General features: G+C 42.9%; 2 protein-coding genes across 5 annotated transcripts in view; both read left to right on the top strand.

Moving 5' to 3' along the window:
- Positions 1-5246, top strand: part of SLC6A19 (solute carrier family 6 member 19) — a 99156-nt gene extending 93910 nt beyond the window's left edge. For all 3 annotated transcript variants that reach the window (XM_065584163.1, XM_042841449.2, XM_005290061.5), the window contains 2 exons: positions 421-583; positions 4693-5246. In XM_065584163.1, the coding sequence (XP_065440235.1) occupies positions 421-583; positions 4693-4902 (373 nt within the window). In that variant the 3' untranslated portion in view covers positions 4903-5246. The remainder of the gene's footprint in view (positions 1-420; positions 584-4692) is intronic.
- A 4625-nt stretch (positions 5247-9871) lies between these two features.
- LOC101950383 (sodium-dependent neutral amino acid transporter B(0)AT3) overlaps positions 9872-24149 on the top strand; it is an 80204-nt gene continuing 65926 nt past the window's right edge. For both annotated transcript variants that reach the window (XM_024110234.3, XM_005290075.4), the window contains exon 1: positions 9872-10281. In XM_024110234.3, the coding sequence (XP_023966002.1) occupies positions 10122-10281 (160 nt within the window). In that variant the 5' untranslated portion in view covers positions 9872-10121. The remainder of the gene's footprint in view (positions 10282-24149) is intronic.

Genomic DNA, 24149 nt, shown 5'->3' with positions numbered 1-24149 from the left:
CAATCATCCTATGGATGAAATCAATTCACACCTGTTCTTACTTTTTGAAGGCACCATGCCATAACTTGATCTTTTTGATCTTTTTTGCTTTTCTTGATAATTACAAGCAGCGTGAAATCAGAAGCAGTCACACAATTATTGAAACAATGCATGTTTTTAAGAGTATTTTTCCTGGCATGCTTTTGGGAAATTTGATTCAAACTTGTAGGATAATTATGTTGATATTTGCCTGAATTAGAAAAATATTTCTAAATCTTGTTTTTACCAATTTATATTTTACTGTGGCATTGAAAAGTTCTGAGAAGTACAATTAGGGCATTTTAGTTTGTCATTTGTGCATGTGATTGGACAGTCTCTGAATGTGCTTTGTAAACCACTGCAGTGGAGTGAATTTCCTGAACTTGCTACCTTTGCTTTTAGGTTTAACAAGGATATTGAGTTCATGATTGGACACAAACCCAACATTTTCTGGCAGGCCACATGGAGAGTCATCAGTCCTCTCATTATGTTAGTTATCTTCTTCTTTTACTTTGTGGTGAAAGTCAATGAAGAACTGCTCTATATCATTTGGGATCCTAATTATGTAAGTACATAATGTCAAAACACATATCTTGAATTTTTTTATGTATTCCTCCTTTTTTCTGTGCCTGTACTAATTACATCCATCTTCCCCACGTTGCCTGTTCAACAGTGTTCTCATGAATATTCTACTACAATGCATAAAATGGAATATAAAAAATTAAATGTTAGATCGTAGATAAATGAACTTGCTATTCTAAATTCAGCCACAAATGAATAGGAATTGCTAGATGATGATGTCTTAGTAAGGATCCTACTGAGAGACAGGATCACAGGATGAAGGCTGTGAACTTAGTCTTTTATAGAGTAGGGATTGCATAACAGTTTGAAATGTAGAGAGCTGTCACTGTTAACAAAAGACTAGTTGGTCAGATTCTGAACCCATTTATATCCATGAAAATCCATAAGAGCTGCAATGTGGTTATGATGGGTTTTCCCAGGGTGCAACCTGGAACTGGTGTACCGCTGAGCTTACTAACTGGCTTACTAACCTGGGCTCCCTCTCCCACTGTGATATTGTGACAAGCTGCAAACCTCTCCAGGTACAGCACTTACACAGATAGCCTAGGGTAGGGACACACCCAGCAGACTTACATGAATGCTTCTTCCACCCACTCATGAACTAACAATAGGGAGGCCCCAGCCAATTCCTCACAGCTCCCCAGTCTTGCACCGCTGAGCTGTACTGTCTGGCCCTGGTCAGAAGCCTGGACAGTGTAAATTTATAACTCAGTCCGCCCCTCCCTCAAAGTAGAGAGGACATGCACCAGCTTTTATTCCTGAGCATATTTCCCAAGCACCTCAACCAAAACATACTGATTAGGTAAAATATAAAACGGATTCATTAATTAGAGAAAGATAGGTTTTAAGGGATGATAAGTGGTAGGCATAAAGGACAGAGATGATTACCAAAGAAAATAAAAATAAGCACACAATCTAAATTCTATATACTAAAGAGAATGTGAATCAAGCACTATGTCACCCTGATAGGTAATACAAGCAGGTTACAGATCTTCAGTACACAGGATAGAATTCTCCTTCAGCCTGGGACTACCTCCCCAGTTCAAGAGTTTTTGTCCTCCAGATGTGTTTCCAGGTGTTGAGTTGTGGGGGGAATGAGGCCCAGTGATGATGTCACTTCTCTTTTATAGCTTCTTCCAGCTTGCTGGAAAGAGCCTTTGCTATGACATGGGTCAAGCAGTCTCCATTGTCTACATGCTCTCTCTGAGAGGTCTCCGTTGTATACAGTTCCTAGGATAGTTGTTGTGAGTGTGTACTCGCTTTAATGGGCCATCAGGAGCATCTGGCTGCTCCATTATTGTACCTGAAAGGCTGGTTGTGGGTGTTCCCAACCTCACAACACATTTCAGTAACACACACAGTAAAACTTTATCATAGAATATCAGGGTTGGAAGGGACCTCAGGATGTCATCTAGTCCAATCCCCTGCTCAAAGCAGGACTAATCCCCAGACAGGTTTTTACCCCAGATCCCTAAATGGCTCCCTCAAGGATTGAGCTCACAACCCCAGGTTTAACAGACCAATGCTCAAACCACTGAGCTATCCCTCCCCTTTACAACTTCACATACAATGATAGCACATACAGCAGCATTTTAATGTTCAACAGATTAAGACTTTTAAAATGATACTCCATAAGGCATACTTTGTACAAAACATATCATAACTATATGATGGGGTGAATATGAGGGTCCCAGGGTGCTGCTTTGAGGCACAGTGTGCCACAGTGGTTATTAGGATTTTCACTTGTGTAACTAGAATCAGAATCTACCTCTGTAGTCTCTGGGTCAGTCTTGTGTTTATTATACATAAATATTTTCTCCCAGGAAACGGTTTACAAGATACTGCATATGGACAAATGAATTTTACCTGAGCTTCATCAGCCTTAGAATATATGGAATCTAGTCACCTTATGCCACATGTGTGCTATTTTTGTACTATATTTTATATAAAAAAACCTCAGCGCATGTCTTGCAATGCAGTTTCAACTTGTTATGCAAGTTTTGGTTGAACTGACTGAGGTACATGTGCAACCAACATGACAGGAAAGACCAAGAGAGACAATTAATTAAAAATAATTGTAACTGTGCCTCCCAAGGTATTTTAACATCCTCCCACTACATTTCCTTCTCCCCCACCCAGGCATTTAATTGCCCCTTCACTCATTCCCACCGGGGCATTTTACCTTACCCCCCTCCAATACACACACTCTCCTCATGTGAGGGCATTTCACCTTAAGATTCCCCTCAAAGCATTGCTTTTTGTTCTCCCTCCCACTTTACTTTTAAAAACCTCAGAGGGGGTAGCAATGTGAGTCTCTTCTTAGTGTCCTCCCAGTTCAGGAGACCAGTGGTAAAAGCAAGGGCAGGAGCTGCAGAGCCAATATAAGCAGCTGTTCCCTGCCTTCTTAGCAGAGTCCCATCTGTTTCTGGCTCTTCTTGCCTCACCACCCTCAGGCCAAGAAGAGGATGAAGATACTGGTCCAACTCCCCACTTAAGAGTCTTGCACAGCTTGATAATGCCCTGAAACTCTACCCCCCATCTCTAAGTGAATCATCCCCAGGGTCTTTCCATCTCTTTTACCCTCTTTCACAGTGTATGCCAGCTCCCCAAACCCCTACAGTTAGCCCCTGGGACACAGGTCTCATCTTTTACCTCAGCAGACTTCTGGGGCTCCTCCATCACCTCTCTTCTTGCTTTCCTTAGGGAAATGCTACCCTCCATCTTGTCTTCAAGGGGTCTGCCAAAGGGAGCCACAGCCTCCTCCTCCTTGCATGTGCAAAGAGCACCAAAATATTCAGGGACAGGACACAGCCTCCTGGCCCTACAGGAAGACTGAATGGCATTGCAGTCAGTAGTTCCACTGCCACAGGTGGAATTTCTCTACCTTGAACCCTATCCAAAGAGTCTCTTATTTGTGAGCTCCTAGGGGAGAAGCCACTTTGGGAGGGGATGTCAGAGGAAAGTCTGGGCAAAAAATTTATTACAAACTCTCCAGCATTCAAAATTCATGTGTTAGTCCCCAAAACATTTTTTTTAAGTTTGGGGTTCTTTTCATTTATCTTTTGATTTTTAAGCCTTCAGGATGCATTTGGTACACATTTTCAAGCTTTTCTCTAGCTAGAAAGTTACTTTTAAAAAAGAAAAGAAGAAAACAGAAATTCTCACTTAATCACATGAATCCAGGAATTGAAGCTTTAAGACAAATACCTAATATCATGGGACTTATGAGCTTGCAGTGCTACAGAAGACATTTGGGAGTGTCAGGGAGCTGAAAGAGGGAAGCCTTGCACAAAAGCCTCTTGTTGGGGAAATCCTTTAGAGTTGGCAAGTCTCCAACAAATATAAAACTCCACCCCTGAGCACCTTGCTTCTTCCTACCCAACTGAGCCACCACTCAGAGCTGCCACCCTTAGCAATGAAACTTTTGAAACCTGACAATGCTAAACTCAGAACATACACAAAACCCTCTAGGCTCAGAAAACTGCAGTACAAAATAGAATTTGCAGTAACAAAGAAGTCACTGTAGTCTAGTGCAAAGATCAGGTGACACCACCAGTGAACTCCTGTGGTCTAGCCCCAGCTATGCCACAATGACTTAATCTGTGAATTTGGACAAATCACTCAATCTCTCCTTTTTCTCATTTTCATTATCTTACAGTGATGTTGTGAGGATTACTTAGTCAATGTGTGTACAGTGCTTTTAAGACGTTAAATGCTAAATAGTATTATTGTGACACTCAGTTAAATTATAAAAACTATTTTTTAAAAATCTTGTTTTATATCTTTTAATGCATCAACTACAAATATTCCCTTATCCTTTCAGAGTTAAAATACTGTTATGGAGGAATTAATGTTATGGCTCTGGGTTTTCTCTGGGTTTAATATATCTAGTAATGGGGGCAAACAACCTAACTAGTTTTAGGATGGATCTTGATACATTTATGAACAGGATTATATAACAGGGTTGTTTGCATTATCCGGGGACTGGACTCAGTAACCAAGGACAGTCCCGTCCAGGACTATATTCCTGTGTTGAATGTTCTTATATATTTTGACCACCAGTCCTTGAAACTTGATTGTTTATTCTCACAGGATCAGTTCCCCAAATCAGAGAGAGTTGGATATCCTGACTGGGTGTATGCCATCATTGTGATCTTGGCTGGAGTGCCTTGTTTGGTCATCCCTGTCTTTGCCATCTACAAAGTCATCAGAAATTGCTGTCAAGAACAAGATGGACATCAGGGCCTTGTCATCTCAGTTTCTGAGCCCTCTGTGAATGGAGACCTGAAGAATCATGCATAAAAACATATTTCAAAGAGATGGGGGAAAAGATCTTGTTAGTGATGGAAGGAAAAACAAACCAAGAAATTTAAATGAAATCCATAGTTAGTTCCATTGTCATAAAGGGGCAATGATGTGAGTTCCCAGGGGAACAATGAAACTAAGTGAATCCTATAGTAACTGATTTCAGTGTCTGACTGTTCAGGCAGGAGAAATAATGTGAACACTAATTTTATGCTGACTTGTGTCTTGCACACTCAATTGTTTTTAAGCACATATATCTGTGTTGCACAGAGTCACAAATACTTTTCCTCAAGCGAAAGTTTTAAATATTTAATTATTAAAACATTTCTAAGTATGAAAAAGATTTCTTGATTTATTTATACCATCTGGATATTTCACTAACTTCCCCTTTATTTTCTAATTGCCAGCAGATAGTTCTTTCCCCTGCTGACAACATAGGAGAGTAGCAGCAGCAGCTCAGGGAATGACACAATCTACCTTCTTTAGCTCCTGTTTAACAAACAGTGGAAGGAGAAGTGGTCTCATACACATCCCTTGTCCAAGACTTCCTTGGTGGCAGGGGGAGCTGACGGGGGACAAGTTAGGGTTGCCAACCCTCCTGGTTTCACCGGGAGTCTCCCAGAGGCTACTAAAGCCAAACTGGGAGATTATAGGCACTAAAAGTCCGGCGGCGCAGTGGGGCTAAGGCAGGTCCTGGCTCCACGCCACTCTCGAAAGCGGCTGGCATGTCCCTATGGCCCCGGGGGGGAGATAGGGGGTTCTGTGTTCTACCCCTGCCCTCCACCCCCCCAACTCCGCAGCTCCCAGCACTGAATTTCCTGTTAACCCCCTACCAGGCCAGCTACAATAAACAAAACCACAACTTAATACTAAAGATAACATTATGGCACCATTTATTGGTGGAGGTGCTGGCTACACTAATCATTACAACTTATCCCCTCCAGTTAAATAAGGATTTAAAACAGTAACTCATAGGAACCCAGGTAGTCTGCCATCCACACAAGCTTCAGTGTAAGTCTGCCTGCTCGAGTCTTATATTTAACAATGGAGCTATTGCTCATAGTTGGATCTAGATTATTAGCAATTTGGAGGGTTTATATCCTCCAGGTTAGGCATAGCTGTTGTGGACAGACTGTGCATTGAAGACTGCAGTGTGCTGAGGTCCCAAAAACACTCTGGCAATTCTTCCTACAAACTTGTCTCCCACTCTAAGAAACAGAAATCTGCTGGGGTACCTCCAAATCCTGTTCTGCATCCCTCTGGGACAGTTGATGAGCATCCTCAGTGTTTACTCTCTGTTTTCTTTCAATAAATCTGTTCATCAGGTTTCAATCGACTACAGAAAGGCAGTGGCAAATCTGCCAGTGGGCCCATAGGGCCCATGGCCAGGGGTCCCAGCCAATTGGAGGGCCCCAGAAAAATGGGCTCCCCAGAAGAAATCTGCTATGGGGCAGTGGAAGCCTGGAGCCCTGACAGAAGCCGTGGGTGGGGCGGAGCAGGGGAAGCCCCAGTGTCCCAACCCCAGTCTCTGGCAAAAGCTCTGGGCAGGCAGGTGGGGCTGGGGAAGCTCCAGTGCCTTGACCCTGGTCCCCGGCACAAGTGCTGCGCGGGTGGGCGAAGCAGGAGAACCGCCAGCACCCCAACCCTGGTCCCCTTCAGAAGTTCCAGGCGGCAGGGGAAGCCCCAGCGCCCTGACCCCAGCTCTGGCCCCAGGACTGCAGGGGCTCTCACTCCCTGCTGTGGCCCCAGGGCCACAGTCTTGGGCCTGCAATGGGGGATGGCAGAAAGGAGCAAACAGGTTGCAGGGCTGCAGTGGGGGGGGGGGGCAGAATGGGGCGGGACTGTGGGTGGAACAGAATGAGGCCACGGGAGAAGGGTCAGAAAGGGGTGGTGTTGTGGATTGGGCCACAGGTGGAAGGGGCGGAACGGGGGTAGAACCACAGGCAGAAGGGGTGGGGTGGGTCCCTCCACTTACTCTGGCCCAGGGCAGGAAACCTTTATCTGCTTCTGCAGAAAGGCTAGATCTTCCTTTTTCTAGCAGCAAGAATACATTATTTAGTTTCTTAATTACTGTATACGAGCCCCTCTAAAAAGGAGTAAGTCTGGGATTTTTTCCAGACTGCCTTTTCCAGTTGCATAACCACAGAGCCTTCCTGGATGGGAATTTAATGTTCCTCTTTCCTGGCATCTTGTGTGCGGCATGCTCACCTCTGGCTCATTTGTTCCGCTACCTTCTGGAATGCTGTCCTAGATCATTGATATAAGAATCTGCCATGTCACACATCTGTGTAGGTGCAGGAACAAGCAAGGGCCTGTTGCCTGAACATTGCCACAGGGAAGCATGGTTTGCAGAGTCCAAGAATAATCTCATGGGGAGAGTAATAACTAGCTGAGTGCTATCTAGTTTTATATACAAAGATGACAAAACATTTCTCTGTATCCCAGTCTTGTTGGACTTAAAGAATAGAACCAATGGTGCAGTTTACTCTCTCCACTTCCCCATTACTTGCAGGTGGGCAACGCTGTTCCTCACATGGTTACCTGGAGTTGTTGGTAAACCTCATGTAGTAACTGTGATTCAAATTCCTTCCCCTGACCACTGTAGATAAAAGTTGGAGGGCCAAACTGCTATGCTACATGGTTCATTAATGCATTTGTAACTGTATCATTCCTTCTATCTTTCAGTGACTGCACCATCTCATACATTACCAACAGCTATCGATCGCCACCTGGTGTTTCTGGCATTGGTCAGTGTGTGTGAACTCCCAGTGCTTCGTAGTTTCGGGCATTTCCCCTAAAGGAGTCCTGCCTCTCCTTGCTGCAGCTTTCCTTTCTGGACAGGCAAGACAGGAAAGTACCAAGTCCTTAACATCTGCAGCCATGCCCAGTCAAAACTATCTGCCAAAAATACCCTGCTCAGTTATACCCAAGTGGACTTCCATTTGGAATCTTCAGAACATTGTGGCCGTAGAAGCATCTCCTGATGTCTGTCCAGGAAATCTTCATTTTCCCTTATGCAATGCAGAGTTGATACTCGTTTCTCCAGCCCTCGAACCTTCTCTTCCAATATGGAGACCAGCTTGCACTTTGTACAGACAAAGTCGCTTCTGTCCTTTTACTGCACATTGCTATTAATATGTAAATCATTAAAGAAACTGTATTTACACATGCAAAGAAGCAAGTGTCAGGAGAGTTTGCAAAAAGAAAAATAGCAGTTAGAAAATAATTAACGTCATATTAGTTTGCTTAATTAAGGTATTCTAATTTGTTTACATCTTGTTCTCATGAACCTAAGACAATTTTGTTAGAGTAAGGGCTCATGAGAAAAGGTGTTGTGCACTAGTACCAACAGGCATTATATATATATAATGCAATGTTGTCCTGAGAGCTTCTTAATGAGGCTTTGATCCCTAAACCCTTTAGTACCCATCAGCTCTTAACCAGGAGGCAAGGCTACTCAGGAAGACCAAAGCTTTAAAAAGCCTACTTCTAAGTGACCAGTGGAGCTAACGAACAGGAGCGGCTAACAGGGGAGTTCTGAGGTGGCTTAGGAGCTTAAGATATACCATTTTTCAAGCACCTTGCTCCACACACAACGTCTAGAGGAGGCCCACATTGTTACTTTTAGCCTAGTGACTAGAGCTCTTACTTGGGGGGGTGGGAGGTCCAGATTCAATACCCTCCTCTGCCTGAGATGTAGAAAGGATTTGAACAGTAGTCTCCAACCCACCTCAGGCAATCAAGCAAACCACTGAGCTGTGGGATAGTTCAAGAGTTATTGGGTTAGCAAGAGAGAATGATTCTGTCATGGTGGTTAGGGCACCAACCTGGGAAGTGAGACCCCCCAGGGTCTCTTCAATTATTTATACACAGTGGAACAGCTTCACCAGGAGAGATTGAAGGAGCCACACACCAGAATATCCCACTGGGCTAATTGCCACCTCCCACCAGATTTTGAATGGGACCAGATAGGGACCCTTCCCATGAAATAGGCAAGTGAATGTCTATCTTCCCTGGATCACTCAGGTCTTAGGTGGGAGATAGGCATCCATGTGCCTTGAGTGAGGCAGCAGGTGCTTAGGTGCTAAGGGAATTTTTACAGCAAAAAGGAGTTATGTGAATAGTGGTGGAGCCTAAGACTGGGATTTAGGTGGCTAAACCCCAGATTTAGGTGACTAAATCAAGGATTAAGGCACCTAAGTACCTTTGTGAATCCCACAGTTGGTCTCCCACTTCCCAGGGAGTTCCCTAATCACTGGGATATAGAGTCAATTGCTCCCTCTCAGGCCCTATGAATGTTTGTTCATTTATACAGTGGAACAGCTTCAGGAGGGGTGCTTTCCTCTTCTATCAGATAGAATACCCAATAGCTCAATGGTTAGGGCACTCACTGGAGATGTGGGAGACTTGGGGCTGGCAATTAAACCCAGATCTCACACGTCCCACTTGAGTATTGGGTATTCTAGGGAACAGCTCTGCCCCCAGTAATTTTTTGGAGAGGCTCAGTTTGGTAATGTTACTCACGTTTATTATTCATCTATACAAATAGTGTATAGGGGAGAAACAAACAAAATAGCCCCCCTCAGTACAGTACATTAACTGATAAAAGTGCTTAATTTCATTTTTCCTTACATTTACTTTCCTTTCCTTTCTTCCAAAAGATGTCATCAGTCAACGCTTTTAACTGAGTGATGGAAACAAAGTAAGCTTCCTACCAAGGCTGGGGGATGGCTTTTTCTGATCAAAGCTGTTTAGCATTATTTTTAAGAAACACTTTAAAAAATATTTTATTATATTAATGTGATCTGAATGTTGCAAGATATTTTTTGTTTTCAGATGACAAAACTTTTGTAAAGTATCTGAGAACCTGGAGGTTTAATAGGAATCTACAAACAAAACAAACTATTTTACCCTGAGTTACCAATTAACAGTCTCTCTCTGTGTTCTACAAATAAAGAAGGAAATTACAAAAAACCGGGCCAGAGAGATAGCTGCATCTACATATTCATCATTCCCAGTTTTGGTTTTAAATTGCAAATCCTTACACTCATACATTTTGGGTGATGTAAAGTAATGAAAACTCCACCTCTTTTCCAGAAATCTTCAGACTCTCCTCATATAAAACTTGTAGGAGAGCCAGGCTCTGAATTATATAAAGTTCCCCCCCCCCACGATTCGTTAAACAGCAGGATAAAAGAATACCATACTTTGTAAGGATGTCAAATCCTCAGTCATTGGATAGCCCTGAAGTTCTTAAAGAAGATGACAGACCGAAGTGGGACAATAAATTCCAGTATATTTTAAGCTGCGTTGGATTTGCAGTAGGCCTGGGAAATGTGTGGAGATTTCCATACTTATGTCAAATATATGGAGGAGGTAAGAGCAATTAAACATACAATATTAATTTAACTATATATATAAAGCATGAATGGGCAGGGAAAATATGTTAATAAATCTAATCTTCTATTTTTGCTTTTTTAATGTAACCTTTTCCACAAATTTCAGAGTAGCAGCCGTGTTAGTCTGTATCCGCAAAAAGAACAGGAGTACTTGTGGCACCTTAGAGACTAACAAATTTATTAGAGCATAAAGGTGCCACAAGTACTCCTGTTCTTTTCCACAAAGTAGAATAGCTTTCTCACTGTGTGAAAGTGATATTTTTAAAAGATACACTGATTTAGAAAATGTCCACAAACTAAGAATGCTTTACAATAATCATGAATTAGGAAAAATCAGTGTTAAAACTTTTTACTATCATCATAAAATGAGGTGTTTTTAGTGGGGTCACACAGGGATTTAGTTTTGGCCCAATGTTATTCAATATCTTTCTCAATAATCTGTGTAATGCTGATGCCTTTGGGTTGGTCATCATCATCAGCGAATCAAACCTGGAACTTCTGGATCTTAATACATGAGCCACTACTACCTGAGCTGAAAGACTCAGCTATCCTATGCTAAGGCTGTATAAGGCTCATCAATGTCTGTGTGATTTAGTCCCCACGAGAAGGGAATACAGTGCCACAGTGAGTGGACATGGCTTACATCTGGTAAATGTATAAATGTATAAAATCTATGCCAGTACAGTTTGCAGATGACACAAAATATGAAGTGTTAAATGAGCAATCGGGATTGTTTGGTAAACTAAGTTTAGTTGAATAATATGCTTTTTGATAGAGCTAAATACAAGATCAGACATCTGAGAACCAAGAATGTAGGTCACACTTATAGGATGGGGGTACTTTGGAAACAAGTGGCTCAGAAAGCTATTTAGGTGGCATGGTGGATAACCAAGTGAATATAAGCTTCTGGTGCAATGTAGTATATTGCACCAGAAGCTTATATTTAAGAGTATAAACACTTAAATATGTATAAAAATATGTATAAAAATAAGTATAAAAGAGTATAAGTTAAGAGTATAAACACTTGGAAGTATAAGCAGAGAACTATCAAGTAGATGTAGGGAGGTGTTATTACAACTAAATTGAGCATTAGTGAGACCATTTTTTGAAATGGGATGCACACCTTTTAAAAAGTAAGCTGAAAAATTTGAGAGGGTGCAAAAATGAGCTACAAGAATGTTTCAAGGTCTGGAAAACCTGCCTTACAGTGAGAGACTTAAAAAGGTCAATACATTAGCTCACAGAGAAGGTGACTTATTGATGATTTATAAGCAAGTACTAGGTGTCTAGAAGCTGAAACTAGACAAATTTAGATTAAAATAATTTTTTTTACAGTAAGGCTTGTTACCCATTGGGGATGAACAGTGAGGTGCAAAATTTGCAGACCAATATAAAATTACTCAAGATGATTAGGTCCAAAGCTGACTGCGAAGAGTTAAAAAGGGATCTCACAAAACCGGGTTATTGGGCCACAAAATCACAAACGAAATTCAATATTGATGAGTGCAAAGTAATGTACATTGGAAAACATAATCCCAACTATACATACAAAATGTTGGGGTCTAAATTAGCTCTTACCACTCAAGAAAGAGCTCTTGGGGTCATTGTGGATAGTTCTCTGAAAACATCTGCTCAATGTACAGCAGCAGTCAAAAAAGCTAACAGAATGTTAAGAAACATTAGGAAAAGGACAGATAATCAAACAGAAAATATCATATTGCCACTATATAAATCCATGGTATGCCCACACCTTGAATACTGTGTGCAGTTCTGGTCGCCCCATCTCAAAAAAGATATTTTAGAATTGGAGAAGGTACAGAGAAGGTCAACTACAGTGTTTAGGGGTATGGAACAGCTTCTATACAAGGAGAGATTTAAAAGAGTGGGACTGTTCTGCTTAGAAAAGAGATAACTAAGAGGGGATATGACAGAGGGCTATAAAATTATGAATGGTGAGGAGAAAGTGAATAGCAAAAAGTTATTTTGCCCTGCACATAACACAAGAATCAGGGGACATCCAATTAAATTAATAGGCAGTAGATTTAAAACTAACATAAGGAAGTGTTTCTTCACACAACACACAGTCAACCTGTGGAACTTGTTGCCAGGGGATGTTGTGAAGGCCAAATGTATGACTGGGTTCCAAAAAGAATTGGATAAGTTCATGGAGAATAGGTGCATCAGTGGCTATTAGCCAAGATGGTCAAGGACACAGCCCCATGCTCTAAACCTCTGATTGCCAGAAGCTGGGACTGGACAACAAGGGATGGATCACTGAATAATTGCCCTGACTTGTTCATTTCCTATGAAGCATCTGGCAAGGGCCACTATTGGAAGACGGGATACTGTGTTAGATGAACCATTGTTCTGACACAGTATGGCTGTTCTTATGTTCTTATGTCCTTAAAAATCTATGAATCTTAGTTATTTGAGTATTTAAAAATGAACCAGAATATTATTTTCCCAAGTTTACAATAGTAGTACTTAGCAATAACATTTAAAAATCACTGGTGTGGCAGTGATTGAATAATTTTTTCTCTAATAAAGCATGTCCTGCCATGGACTCTTGTTGGCCTCTGGCTTGGGATTTTCCCTGAATGGGACTCAGACACCTGGCTAATCCTTTGGGCTTGGTTCCATCTCAATTATGGGGAGAAAAAAATGATTCCAGACTCATCCTACAAGTGGAATGTATGATCCAAAAGGTATGATCTGTCAGAGTACACTGTGTTACCCTACATAACTTCCTTGCCTTTCTTACATGCTTTGATAAACAGTGAAAAAGTATCATTCACATCTGCCTTAACACTCAAATAAATGAATGGAGCCATTCACACCTCAGAGGTTTTGTTTCAGGCTCACTGCAAACATAACTCTATTGGTTACACTGGTCACATTTAAAAATTTAGATTTCTTTTTTTTTTTTAAAGCGAGTTTGTTCACAATCTGCCTCAAAAAAAAAAAAAAAATCTTTGTCCTGAATTGAACTAAATCCAAATAAAATCTTTCAGCTGAAATACATTTTCACATGCCTCTGCATTTCATGGTTCCATTTTGGACTGGAAGCAGAAGTGTCAAAATGTTATGAGAAAGTCCATTATTCTGAGATTTACAAATCAATTTTTCAGGTTCCAAATTGAACTTCTAAGCCTTTTGTATTTTGTTCTTCACTAATTTAAACATAATTAGGACAGCTATGAAAAATGGCAGAAAAATATGTGCATAAATGTCAAAAAATGCACATCTGCCTACTGAAGGGTTTCTTGCACATTCCTATGAAGCATCTGGTACTGGTTGCTGTTGGAGGCAGGATATTGTAAACTAGATGGAACATTAGTCTGATCAAGTCTGACAATTCCCAAGTGCTTATGTCTACCCAGCACACAGCAGCAGTTAGAAAAAAAAAAGTAGAATGAGCTAGATATTTTAAAAAGGGATTGAAAAGGCTGAGGTGTTATGCTTTGCACTTCCATAGTTACACCAGTGCAAAGTTGGTATAAAATGATATAATTATGTAGTAATTTGCATCCACTTTGCCCTGTTGTAAGCAATGGCACAAAGTTACCGTGGTGAATAAGCTCTACTATATTGAACTGTAATCAGTGCGCCATACTTGAAGTTCCAGTTTGGTTACTTTACCTTAAGAAACATAAAGTCATGAGAGTAAAAAAGGTGTGCAGCACCTGACCTCCCCTTGCTGCTCCACCAGACGCATGGTTGGGGATTTCATAGGCACTGTGGTACCTGGGTGCCCCTCTTCCTGTTCTCCACTACCTTCATTCTCTTTAGGTTATGAGCCCTACATACCCCTGACTATCTATATTAAGGAATTATACAAACTAGGTGTTTCTTGTGCATTCAGAAACTCCCAAGATTATTTATTCTGGAAAGTAGAAATTAGAAGATGTTTTGCAGATTATAGTTAAAAAAATGATGGCCATAAGGTTAATCAAGATAAATAAATAACATGGCTAGATTGATTGATTGAAGTCTTGTTAATTTCAAGCTAAAATGTGACTTCGGGTGGGATTTTCAAAAGCATTCAAACAACTTAGAAGCACAAGTCCTTTTGACTTTCAATGCTTTAGGAACATAAATCCCATTTATAAACTTTTGAAAAAAAATCTCATCTTTCAAACACAGACCTGAGCAAGGAATGCACTGGGCCATATGAAATCCTGTAAAGCATTGTACCTCAGAGCCAGTCTATACTCTGAGGGGAATAGAGTATAGAATATCTGTGGGGATATCTGTGCCAATGTAGGTACACTACTACCTTAGTGTAGCTGCAATGCACCAGTGCAGTGTAGCCTAATTTGAAACTGTCATAGACAGGCACGATGACTTCCAAGGCATAAACTGCAATTCCCACAAGTGGTTCAGGTTTGGGTTTTATCCAAGTGTTTGGAAATCAGGGGTTATATTTTTCCTCATCTCTAAGTGCACTACAAAACAAGAGATAAAAAGTAGGAACATATTTTCGATTAATGTCAATTGCTTCCCATCAGACCTCTGAACCTTATTCACGGCAATTTGTGTTACTAAGTAACTTGGGTCTAACACGCTCAGCTCAATAGATTTGCAATCACAGAGAAAAACACAATATCAGTGCTGAAACTTTTATCACTCTCTGTCGTTAGTGATTATTTGGGTTTATTGCCTGAGTTAAGTAAGTTATTTACTCGCTATGACTAATGGATATGGATGCTGTTTGCCAGAGTAATAGGAGGCAAACAGACAGGATCCCAGGCAACTGGGATTGTAAAAGATGATTTTTAAAGAGCCTATTATGTACTTTGGCACTTAAAATTGACATACGAAAAAGGTTTTTTAAATAACAAATATGTATTGTGATTTGGAAAATACGTAGGACTTAAAAAGAAGTAGCTAGTCTAATAGCAACTTGGTGCAGTGTTTTATTTCTGATTATAGCCTACTATAGGTATGTCTTCCTCAAGCAAAAGTCCTCAGTAAGCGATCTTATGGGTCATATCAACTATTACTATTACTACTGCACCTAAGCCCAAGCATGTGACCTTACAGGATGAATTAAAAAAAAAAAAGTTACCTTTCTTGCACAGAGCAAGTTTTATTGTGGGGAAATAAAGTCACATTTTTCAACTTGGCATTCAAATCCCATCAGGGAGGCAGTGCTAAACTGCACCCAAACAACTGACTTAGAAATCCCTATGGCCTACCTTATCCTCTAGTCTGATTTTGAACTAGCTGCCACAAAATACAAGAGTGTCTGGAATAAAACAGACTCCTTATATTCTCAGCAGGGAAATAAGACCTATACATATGAAGTTCACTAGTCATTTCAGTAAATGGATTAGATCTTGAAAGTGAGAATTATGAAGTTATTGGAGGTAGAATAGATGTCTAATATGCTCCTGCTTCTGGCCAAGTTTGAAACTCAAGAGGCCTTCATTTTACTGTACAGAAAGAGAGAGGTTAAAATTCAAGTGTACCTTTTTCCTAAAGAAGTAACAGGATCAGGTATGTGAGCATAAAGTTGTAAGAAATTAAATCCCACTGTACACATATCTGGATACAGTGCATGTAAGTGCATATTCATAGAATTTAAGGCCAGCAGGGACCATTAGATCACCAAGTCTGTTTATCACAGGCAATTAAATTTCACCATTACTCCAGTACTGAGCCCAGTAACTTGTATTTGATTAAAGGCACCCAGTCTTAATTTGAAGACTCCAAGAGATGGAGAATCTACCACTTTGCTGGTAGTTTGTTCCAATCTTTACTCACTCTCACTGTTAAAAAAAAATTGGTCTTGATTTCTAATTTGAATTTGTCTGGGTTTAGTTTCCATTCACTGTTTTGCTTTCTCCACTAGATGAAAGAGCACTTTCATAGTTGTTATTTTCTCCCTGTGAATGTACTTATACACAATCAAGTCACCTCTCAATCTTTGTTTTGATAAATTAAACCGATTATGTTCTTTAAGTGCAGTCCTAACCAGAAAAACTCCAGGATCTTCTTCTGGAGACTAGCCAGGGTTCCTGAGGGCAGGCTTAGGGTGTTGAACCAGTGCCGGAACAGCCGGAACATGGACAGAACCAGCTGGTTGAGCACCAATGCCCTCCCCAAAGGGAAAGCCAATGGAACAGCCCTGTCCACCTCCATAACGAGTCAGATACCGTAAAGTGAGTAGTGAATGAGACAGGGGATTGCAGGAAAATAAAGAATGTCTTATGATGAAGGTAGTGGAATGCTGCTCTGGAGAGGTGGGGTCTAGCCCTGCCTCTCACACAGAGTTCTGGTATGATACTGGGCAAGTCAGTGAAACTAAACTTTTCACAGGTGTGCTCCTCATTTTCTAGATCCACTGCACAGACATCTGTCATCTTCTGTCAATTATTTCATTAGTTCAAATGGCAACCTACTACTGCTAGCTGGAACTGCACTAGAGAGGGGCTTCTCCAATATTTGCTGGCAGCAGGGGAATGTTGAAACCCATGAATCTTGGGTTCCATTCCAGTCTCTGGAGGGGAGTGTATTTGAGTGGACACAGACACTTTTCTCTGTGTCCCCGACAGCCTGTACCCATTCTGTTTCTTACATATATCCCACGCTAACTCGTCATCCAAGTCTCCCCAGGTTCCTCCTTGCCTCCTCATACCAGTCCTGGTTCCCACATCTAGTGAGTCCCAGTCTGCTGGTCTATCTGTCTGAGTCCCAGTCTCTCTATCCCAGTCTCTTTGACCAATCTTCTCCCTGGCTCCTCCTCAGATCCCTCCCCCTACTTGCTCCAAATCACTTTGCACAGCCAAACTATTAACTCCACCGCTCTTCCCCTCTTTCCCTCCCCCCTTCCCAATCAATTCAGGTATCCTCTGCATTAGAATCAGGTTGCTTCCACCTTCTTGATGTTCCCTGGGTTCCAGGAGACTGTCTCCCTGCTCTTAGTTGCTCTGCTCAGAATCCCAGTGCCCATATCAGCAATTGTTAGGTTTTCTAATCCTTTAATCATTATCATAGCTCTTCTCTGAACTGGAGTGCCTCTCCATTTTCTCCACATCCTTCCTGAGGCAGACATTTGGCATGAGAAATTTTCAGCCAAGCGGTTGAAGTTTGATAGAATTATAAAATTATTTCTCCCTGTCTTTAACCTCAGCTGCCATGCAACCTTCTCCTCCCCCCACTGTCCAGCCTCATGAAGTAGTAGTAGTAGTGCAGAGGGCAGGCATATTTCACATCAGAGATAGGTAGTGAAGGATGGGGAGGTAGGAGAAGGACTTGAGTCTAAATCTGGCCCTGATTTCTATTGTGGAAATTCCCTCCTTCTCCCTAACACAATGCTGCTGCTGCTCTTCCTCCAGCTAGATTTTGAATGGACCTGATTCAGGCCCTGTAGATGAAATAGACCATTTGTGGGTTGCTCTGGGATTTAGACATCCAGGTGCATAGAGCAAGACAACAATGCACATAGCCAGAGGCAAAAACGTAGGCATGTACGGAACTTTAACAGGAGAAATTAAGGCAACAGGTGACTTAGGCACCTAAAGGGTTCAACAGCAGCTGAATAGGGTATTGTGAATGTAAGGGGCATGTAAATGCTGGACTTAGGTGTCTAAGTCATATCTCTTACTTTTTCCTTACCCTCCCCTTGAAGAAGGTTCAAGTATGTGAGATGTCAGGTGATCGGAGGGGAAGGACAGAGACTCAGGTGGGGATCCTGGGGTGGAGAACTGAGGGAGGGTCAGGTTTGTGGGAATAACATGAAGGGGAAAGGAGTCCAGGAGAGCTGGCTGTATTTTAAAGAATCATTATTTAGGTTGCAGGAACAAACCATCCCAATGTGTAGAAAGAATAGTAAATATGGCAGGCGACCGGCTTGGCTTAACAGTGAAATCCTTGCTGATCTTAAACACAAAAAAGAAGCTTACAAGAAGTGGAAGATTGCACAAACGACCAGGGAGGAGTATAAAAATATTGCTCAGGCATGCAGGAGTGAAATCAGGAAGGCCAAATCACACTTGGAGTTGCAGCTAGCAAGGGATATTAAGAGTAACAAAAAGGGTTTCTTCAGGTATGTTAGCAACAAGAAGAAAGTCAAGGAAAGTGTGGGCCCTTTACTGAATGAGGGAGGCAACCTAGTGACAGCGGATGTGGAAAAAGCTCATGTACTCAATGCTTTTTTTGCCTATGTCTTCACAAACAAGGTCCGGTCCCAGACTACTGCACTGGGCAGCACAGCATGGGGAGGAGGTGACCAGCCCTCTGTGGAGAAAGAAGTGGTTCAGGACTACGTAGAAAACCTGGACGAACACAAGTTCATGGGGCCGGATGCACTGTATCTGAGGGTGCTAAAGGAGTTGGCGGATGTGATAGGCTCAGACTCATAGACTTTAAGGTCAGAAGGGACCATTATGATCATCTAGTCTGACCTCCTGCACAACGCAGGCCACAGAATCTCACCCACCCGCTCCTGTAACAAATCCCTAACCTATGAGTTATTGAAGTCCTCAAATTGTGGTTTAAAGATCTCAAGGTGCAGAGAATCCTCCAGCAAGTAACCCGTGCCCCACACTGCAGAGGAAGGTGAAAAACCTCCAGGGCCTCTGCCAATCTGCCCTGAAGGAAAATTCCTTCCCGACCCCAAATATGGCGATCAGCATGTGGGCAAGACTCACCAGCCAGACACACGGGAAAGAATTCTCTGTAGTAACTCAGATCCCACCCCATCTAACATCCCATCACAGGCCACTGGGCATATTTACCACTAAGAATCAATGATCAATTCATTGCCAAAAATTTAGGCTATCCCATCATAGCCTCCCCTCCATAAACTTATCAAGCTTAGTCTTGAAGCCAGATATGTCTTTTGACCCCACTACTCCCCTTGGAAGGCTGTTCCAGAACTTCACTCCTCTAATGGCTAGAAACCTTCATCTAATTTCAAGTCTAAATTTCCTAATGTCCAGTTTATGTCCATTTGTTCTTGTGTCCACATTGGTGCTGAGCTTAGATAATTCCTTTCCCTCCCTGATATTTATCCCTCTGATATATTTATAAAGAGCAATCATATCTCCCCTCAGCCTTCTTTTGGTTAGGCTAAACAAGCCAAGCTCTTTGAGTCTCCTTTCATAAGACAGGTTTTCCATTCCTCAGATCATCCTAGTAGCCCTTCTTTGTACCTGTTCCAGTTTGAATTCATCCTTTTTAAACATGGGAGACCAGAACTGCACACAATATTCCAGATGAGGTCTCACCAGTGCCTTGTATAATGATACTAACACCTCCTTATCTTTACTGGAAATACCTTGCCTGATGCATCCCAAGACCGCATTAGCGTTTTAAACGGCCATATCACATTGGCGGCTCATAGTCATCCTGTGATCAACCAATACTCTGAGGTCCTTCTCCTCCTCTGTTACTTCCAACTGATACGTCCCCAATTTATAACAAAAATTCTTGTTATTAATCCCTAAATGCATGACCTTGCACTTTTCACTATTAAAATTCATCCTATTACTATTACTCCAGTTTACAAGGTCATCTAGATCTTCCTGTATGATATCCCGGTCCTCCCAGCTTTGTGTCTTCCGCAAACTTTATTAGCACATTCCCACTTTTTGTGCCAAGTAATAAGTAATAAAAAGATTAAACAAGATTGGTCCCAAAACCGATCCCTGAGAAACTCCACTAGTAACCTCCTTCCAGCCTGACAGTTCACCTTTCAGTATGACCTGTTGTAGTCTCCCCTTTAACCAGTTCTTTTTCCACCTTTCAATTTTCATATTGATCTCCATCTTTTCCAATTTAGCTAATAATTCCCCATGTGGAACTGTATCAAATGCCTTATTGAAATTGAGGTAAATTAGATTTCCTTTCTCTAAAAAATCTGTTACCTTCTCAAAGAAGGAGATCAGGTTGGTTTGGCATGATCTACCTTTTGTAAAACCATGTTGTATTTTGTCCCAATCACCATTAACCTCAATATCCTTAACTACTTTCTCCTTCAAAATGTTTTCCAAGACCTTGCATACTACAGATGTCAAACTAACAGGCCTATATAGTTACCCGGATCACATTTTTTCCCCTTTCTTAAAAATAGGAACTATGTTAGCAATTCTCCAGTCATACGGTACAACCTCTGAGTTTTCAGATTCATTAAAAATTCTTGCTAATGGGCTTGCAATTTCATGTGCCAGTTCCTTTAATATTCTTAGATGAAGATTATCTGGGCCCCCCAATTTAGTCCCATTAAGCTGTTCGAGTTTGGCTTCTACCTCGAATGTGGTAATATCTACCTCCATATCCTCATTCCCATTTGTCATCCTACCATTATCCCTAAGCTCCTCATTAGCCTTATTAAAGACTGAGGCAAAGTATTTGTTTAGATATTGGGCCATGCCTAGATTATCCTTAACCTCCACTCCATCCTCAGTGTTTAGCGGTCCCACTTCTTCTTTCTTTGTTTTCTTCTTATTTATATGTCTATAGAACCTTTTACTATTGGTTTTAATTACCTTTGCAAGGTCCAACTCTACATGGCTTTTGGCCTTTCTCACTTTATCCCTACATGTTCTGACCTCAATAAGGTAGCTTTCCTTGCTAATCCCTCCCATCTTCCACTCCTTGTAAGCTTTCTGCTTTTTCTTAATCACCTCTCTGAGATGCTTGCTCATCCAGCTTGGTCTACACCTCCTGCCTATGACTTTTCCCCCCTTTCTTGGGATGCAGGCTTCTGATAGTTTCTGCAACTTTGACTTGAAGTAATTTGAGACCTCCTCCGCCTTTAGATCCATGAGTTCTTCAGTCCAATCCACTTCCCTAACTAATTTCCTTCATTCTTTAAAGTTAGTCCTTTTGAAATCAAAAACCCTAGTCCCAGATCTATTTTTGTTTATCCTTCCATCTAGTTTGAACTGAATTAGCTCATGATCACGCGAACCAAGGTTGTCCCCTACAACCATTTCTTCTATGAGGTCCTCACTACTCACTAAAACTAAATCTAAAATGGCATCCCCTTTTGTTGGTTCTTCAACTACTTGGTGACGGAATCCATCAGCTATCACATCCAGGAAAATCTGAGCCCTATGATTATTACTAGCACTTGTCCTCCAGTCTATATCTGGGAAGTTAAAGTCTCCCATGATCACACAATTCCCATTAGTGTTTACTTCTTTAAAAACATTAAAGAGGTCTCTATCCATATGCAAATCGGATCCCGGCTGTCTGTAGCGCACCCCAAGCACTATCCCAGGAGAAGCTCTAGTGCAGGGGTCGGCAAACTATGGCACGTGAGCTGATTTTTAATGGCACGCTGCTGCCTGCCGAGTCCCGGCAGGCAGCACTGTGCCATTAAAAATCCTGCCTTGCCCAGCCAAGCCCGGCCCTGCCTGCTCTTCTCTGCCCTCCGCCCCCCCCCCCCCCCCGCGGGGGCAAGGGGCAGCAACTGGGACCTGCTGGCTCCTGCCAGCTCCCCTGTCTCTTCCAGCAGTGTGCTGGGTTCCTGCCCCTCCTCCTCCTCCCTGCTGGCCGATCAGCTGATGGCCCTTGCGAGGGTGGGGGTCTGGAAGAAGCAGGGTCAGCCTACTTGCTGCTCCTGGCGGAGGCAGAGAAGAAGCTGAGGCAGGGCCTTGGGGAAGGGGTGGTGGTGGAATAGGGGCATTATCCCCTCCAGCCCTCTGCCCTGACCCCCCCACACACATCCCCAGCCCTCTGCCCTGAGCCCTGTGCTCTGCATACCCCCCAGACCCCTGCCCTGCCCTGACCTAACCCCCCCTCACACACACCCAGCCCTCTGCCCTGAGCCTTGCATCCCGCACACCCCCCAGGCCCCTGCCCTGAGCCCTGTACCCCCCTCACACACTCCCAGCTCTCTGCTTGACTCCTTCACCCCCCCACCATGACCCCAGCCCTGAATCTAGCACCCCAACACATACCCAGGCCCTGACACCTGCACCCCCACATACCTGACTCCATGCACCCCCCACATCCTGACTCTTGCACCCCCCACATCCCCACCCCCACCCTGAGCACCAAATGGGAGCTCCTGCACGCTGCCCCCCCCCACATTCCCACCTGCACCCCTCGCACCAAATGGGAGCTGCCCAGGTAAGTGCTCCACACTCAAACCTCCTGCCCCAACCCTGAGCCCCCTCCCTCATTCTAGCTCCTGGTCAGACCCTACACTCCAACCCCCAGCCTGCTCCTTCACCCCCAGCCCTATGCTCAGTGCACTCCCACCCTCAGCTCAGTTCAGAGAGAGAGGAAGAGAATGGGCCAGAACCAGGGAGAAGGTTGGTACCCACTGTATGTGGGCAGGGCCAGGACCCCAGTATGGCAGCGGGCTGAGCGGGTCCGGCAGCCGGGATCCCGGCTGGCAGGAGCTGGCGGATGGAACCCCTGAGCAGCAGCGGGCTGAGCTGCTCAGCCCACTGCTGGCCTGGGGTCCCGGCCACCGGCCCCGCACAGCCCGCTGCCGGTCTGGGGTTCTGGCTGCCGGCCACACTCAGCCCGCTGCTGGCCTAGGTGAACGGAAACCCCAGGCCAGCAGCAGGCTGAGCAGGCCGACAGCGTAAGATCGACATTTTAATTTAATTTTAAATGAAGCTTCTTAAACATTTTGAAAACCTTGTTTATTTTACAATACAATAGTTATATAATATATAGACTTATAGAGAGACACCTTCTAAAAAACATTAAAATATATTACCGGTACGCGAATCCTTAAAGTGAATAAATGAATACTCGGCACACCACTTCTGAAAGGTTGCCAACCCCTGCTCTAGTAGCTTTCTTTCTCAATGTGATTTTTGCCCAGACAGACTCTGTCTTATCCATTCCATCACTTCTTATTTCTTTACAGTCTACCTCATCGATATACAATGCTACTCCACCACCTTTGCTTTTATTGCTGTCTTTCCTAAATAGCACATACACTTCAATACCTGTACTCCAGTCATGACTACTATTCCACCTGTGGGGGGAGGGATAGCTCAGTGGTTTGAGCATTGGGCTGCTAAACCTGGGGTTATGAGCTCAATCCTTGAGGGAGCAAAATCAGTACTTGGTCCTGCTAGTGAAGGCAGGGGGCTGTACTCAAGACCTCTCAACATCCCTTCCAGTTCTAGGCGATAGGATATCTCCATTTATTTATTATTATGTTTCTGTTATCCCTATATCATCTGGTTTCACTTCCTGCACCAGTAGCTCTAGTTCCTCCATTTTGTTACCTAGGCTCCTTGCATTAGTGTACAAACATCTTAATTTTTGCTGTTTGGCTTCACTGACATTCTTTACCTGATTAGGCACAGACATTCTACCACCAGTATCACTTAGAGACTGGTATCTACACTACCCTTCCTCTTTATATCCATTCTCATACCCACGGCTGTATCCTTTCTTACTTCGTTTTCTTCCCTCTCAATGTTAAATTCCGGCAGAGAGATTACCTGGACATCTTCCAACCATCTCCCCCAAATTCCTAGTTTAAAGATCTCTTAATCAGTTGTGCCAGCCTCCATCCTAGAAGTCTATTTCCCTCCTTACTCAGCTGAAGTCCATCCTGAGAGAACAGTCCTCTGTCCATGAATGCTTCCCAGTGGCCATACAGCAAGTTAAAGAAGTATGGGCTGGATGAATGGACTATAAGATGGATAGAAAGCTGGCTATATCGTCAGGCTCAACGGGTAGTGATCAATGGCTCCATGTCTAGTTGGCAGCCGGTATCAAGCGGAGTGCCCCAAGGGTCGGCCCTGGGGCCGGTTTTGTTCAATATCTTAATTAATGATCTGGAGGATGGCTTGGACTGCACCCTCAGGAAGTTTGCAGATAACTCTAAACTGGGAGAAGTGGTAGATACACTGGAGGATA

This window comes from Chrysemys picta, chromosome 2 (assembly GCF_011386835.1).
Source record: "Chrysemys picta bellii isolate R12L10 chromosome 2, ASM1138683v2, whole genome shotgun sequence".
NCBI classification, from domain to species: domain Eukaryota; kingdom Metazoa; phylum Chordata; order Testudines; family Emydidae; genus Chrysemys; species Chrysemys picta.
This window is presented reverse-complemented; position numbering and strand designations above follow the sequence as displayed.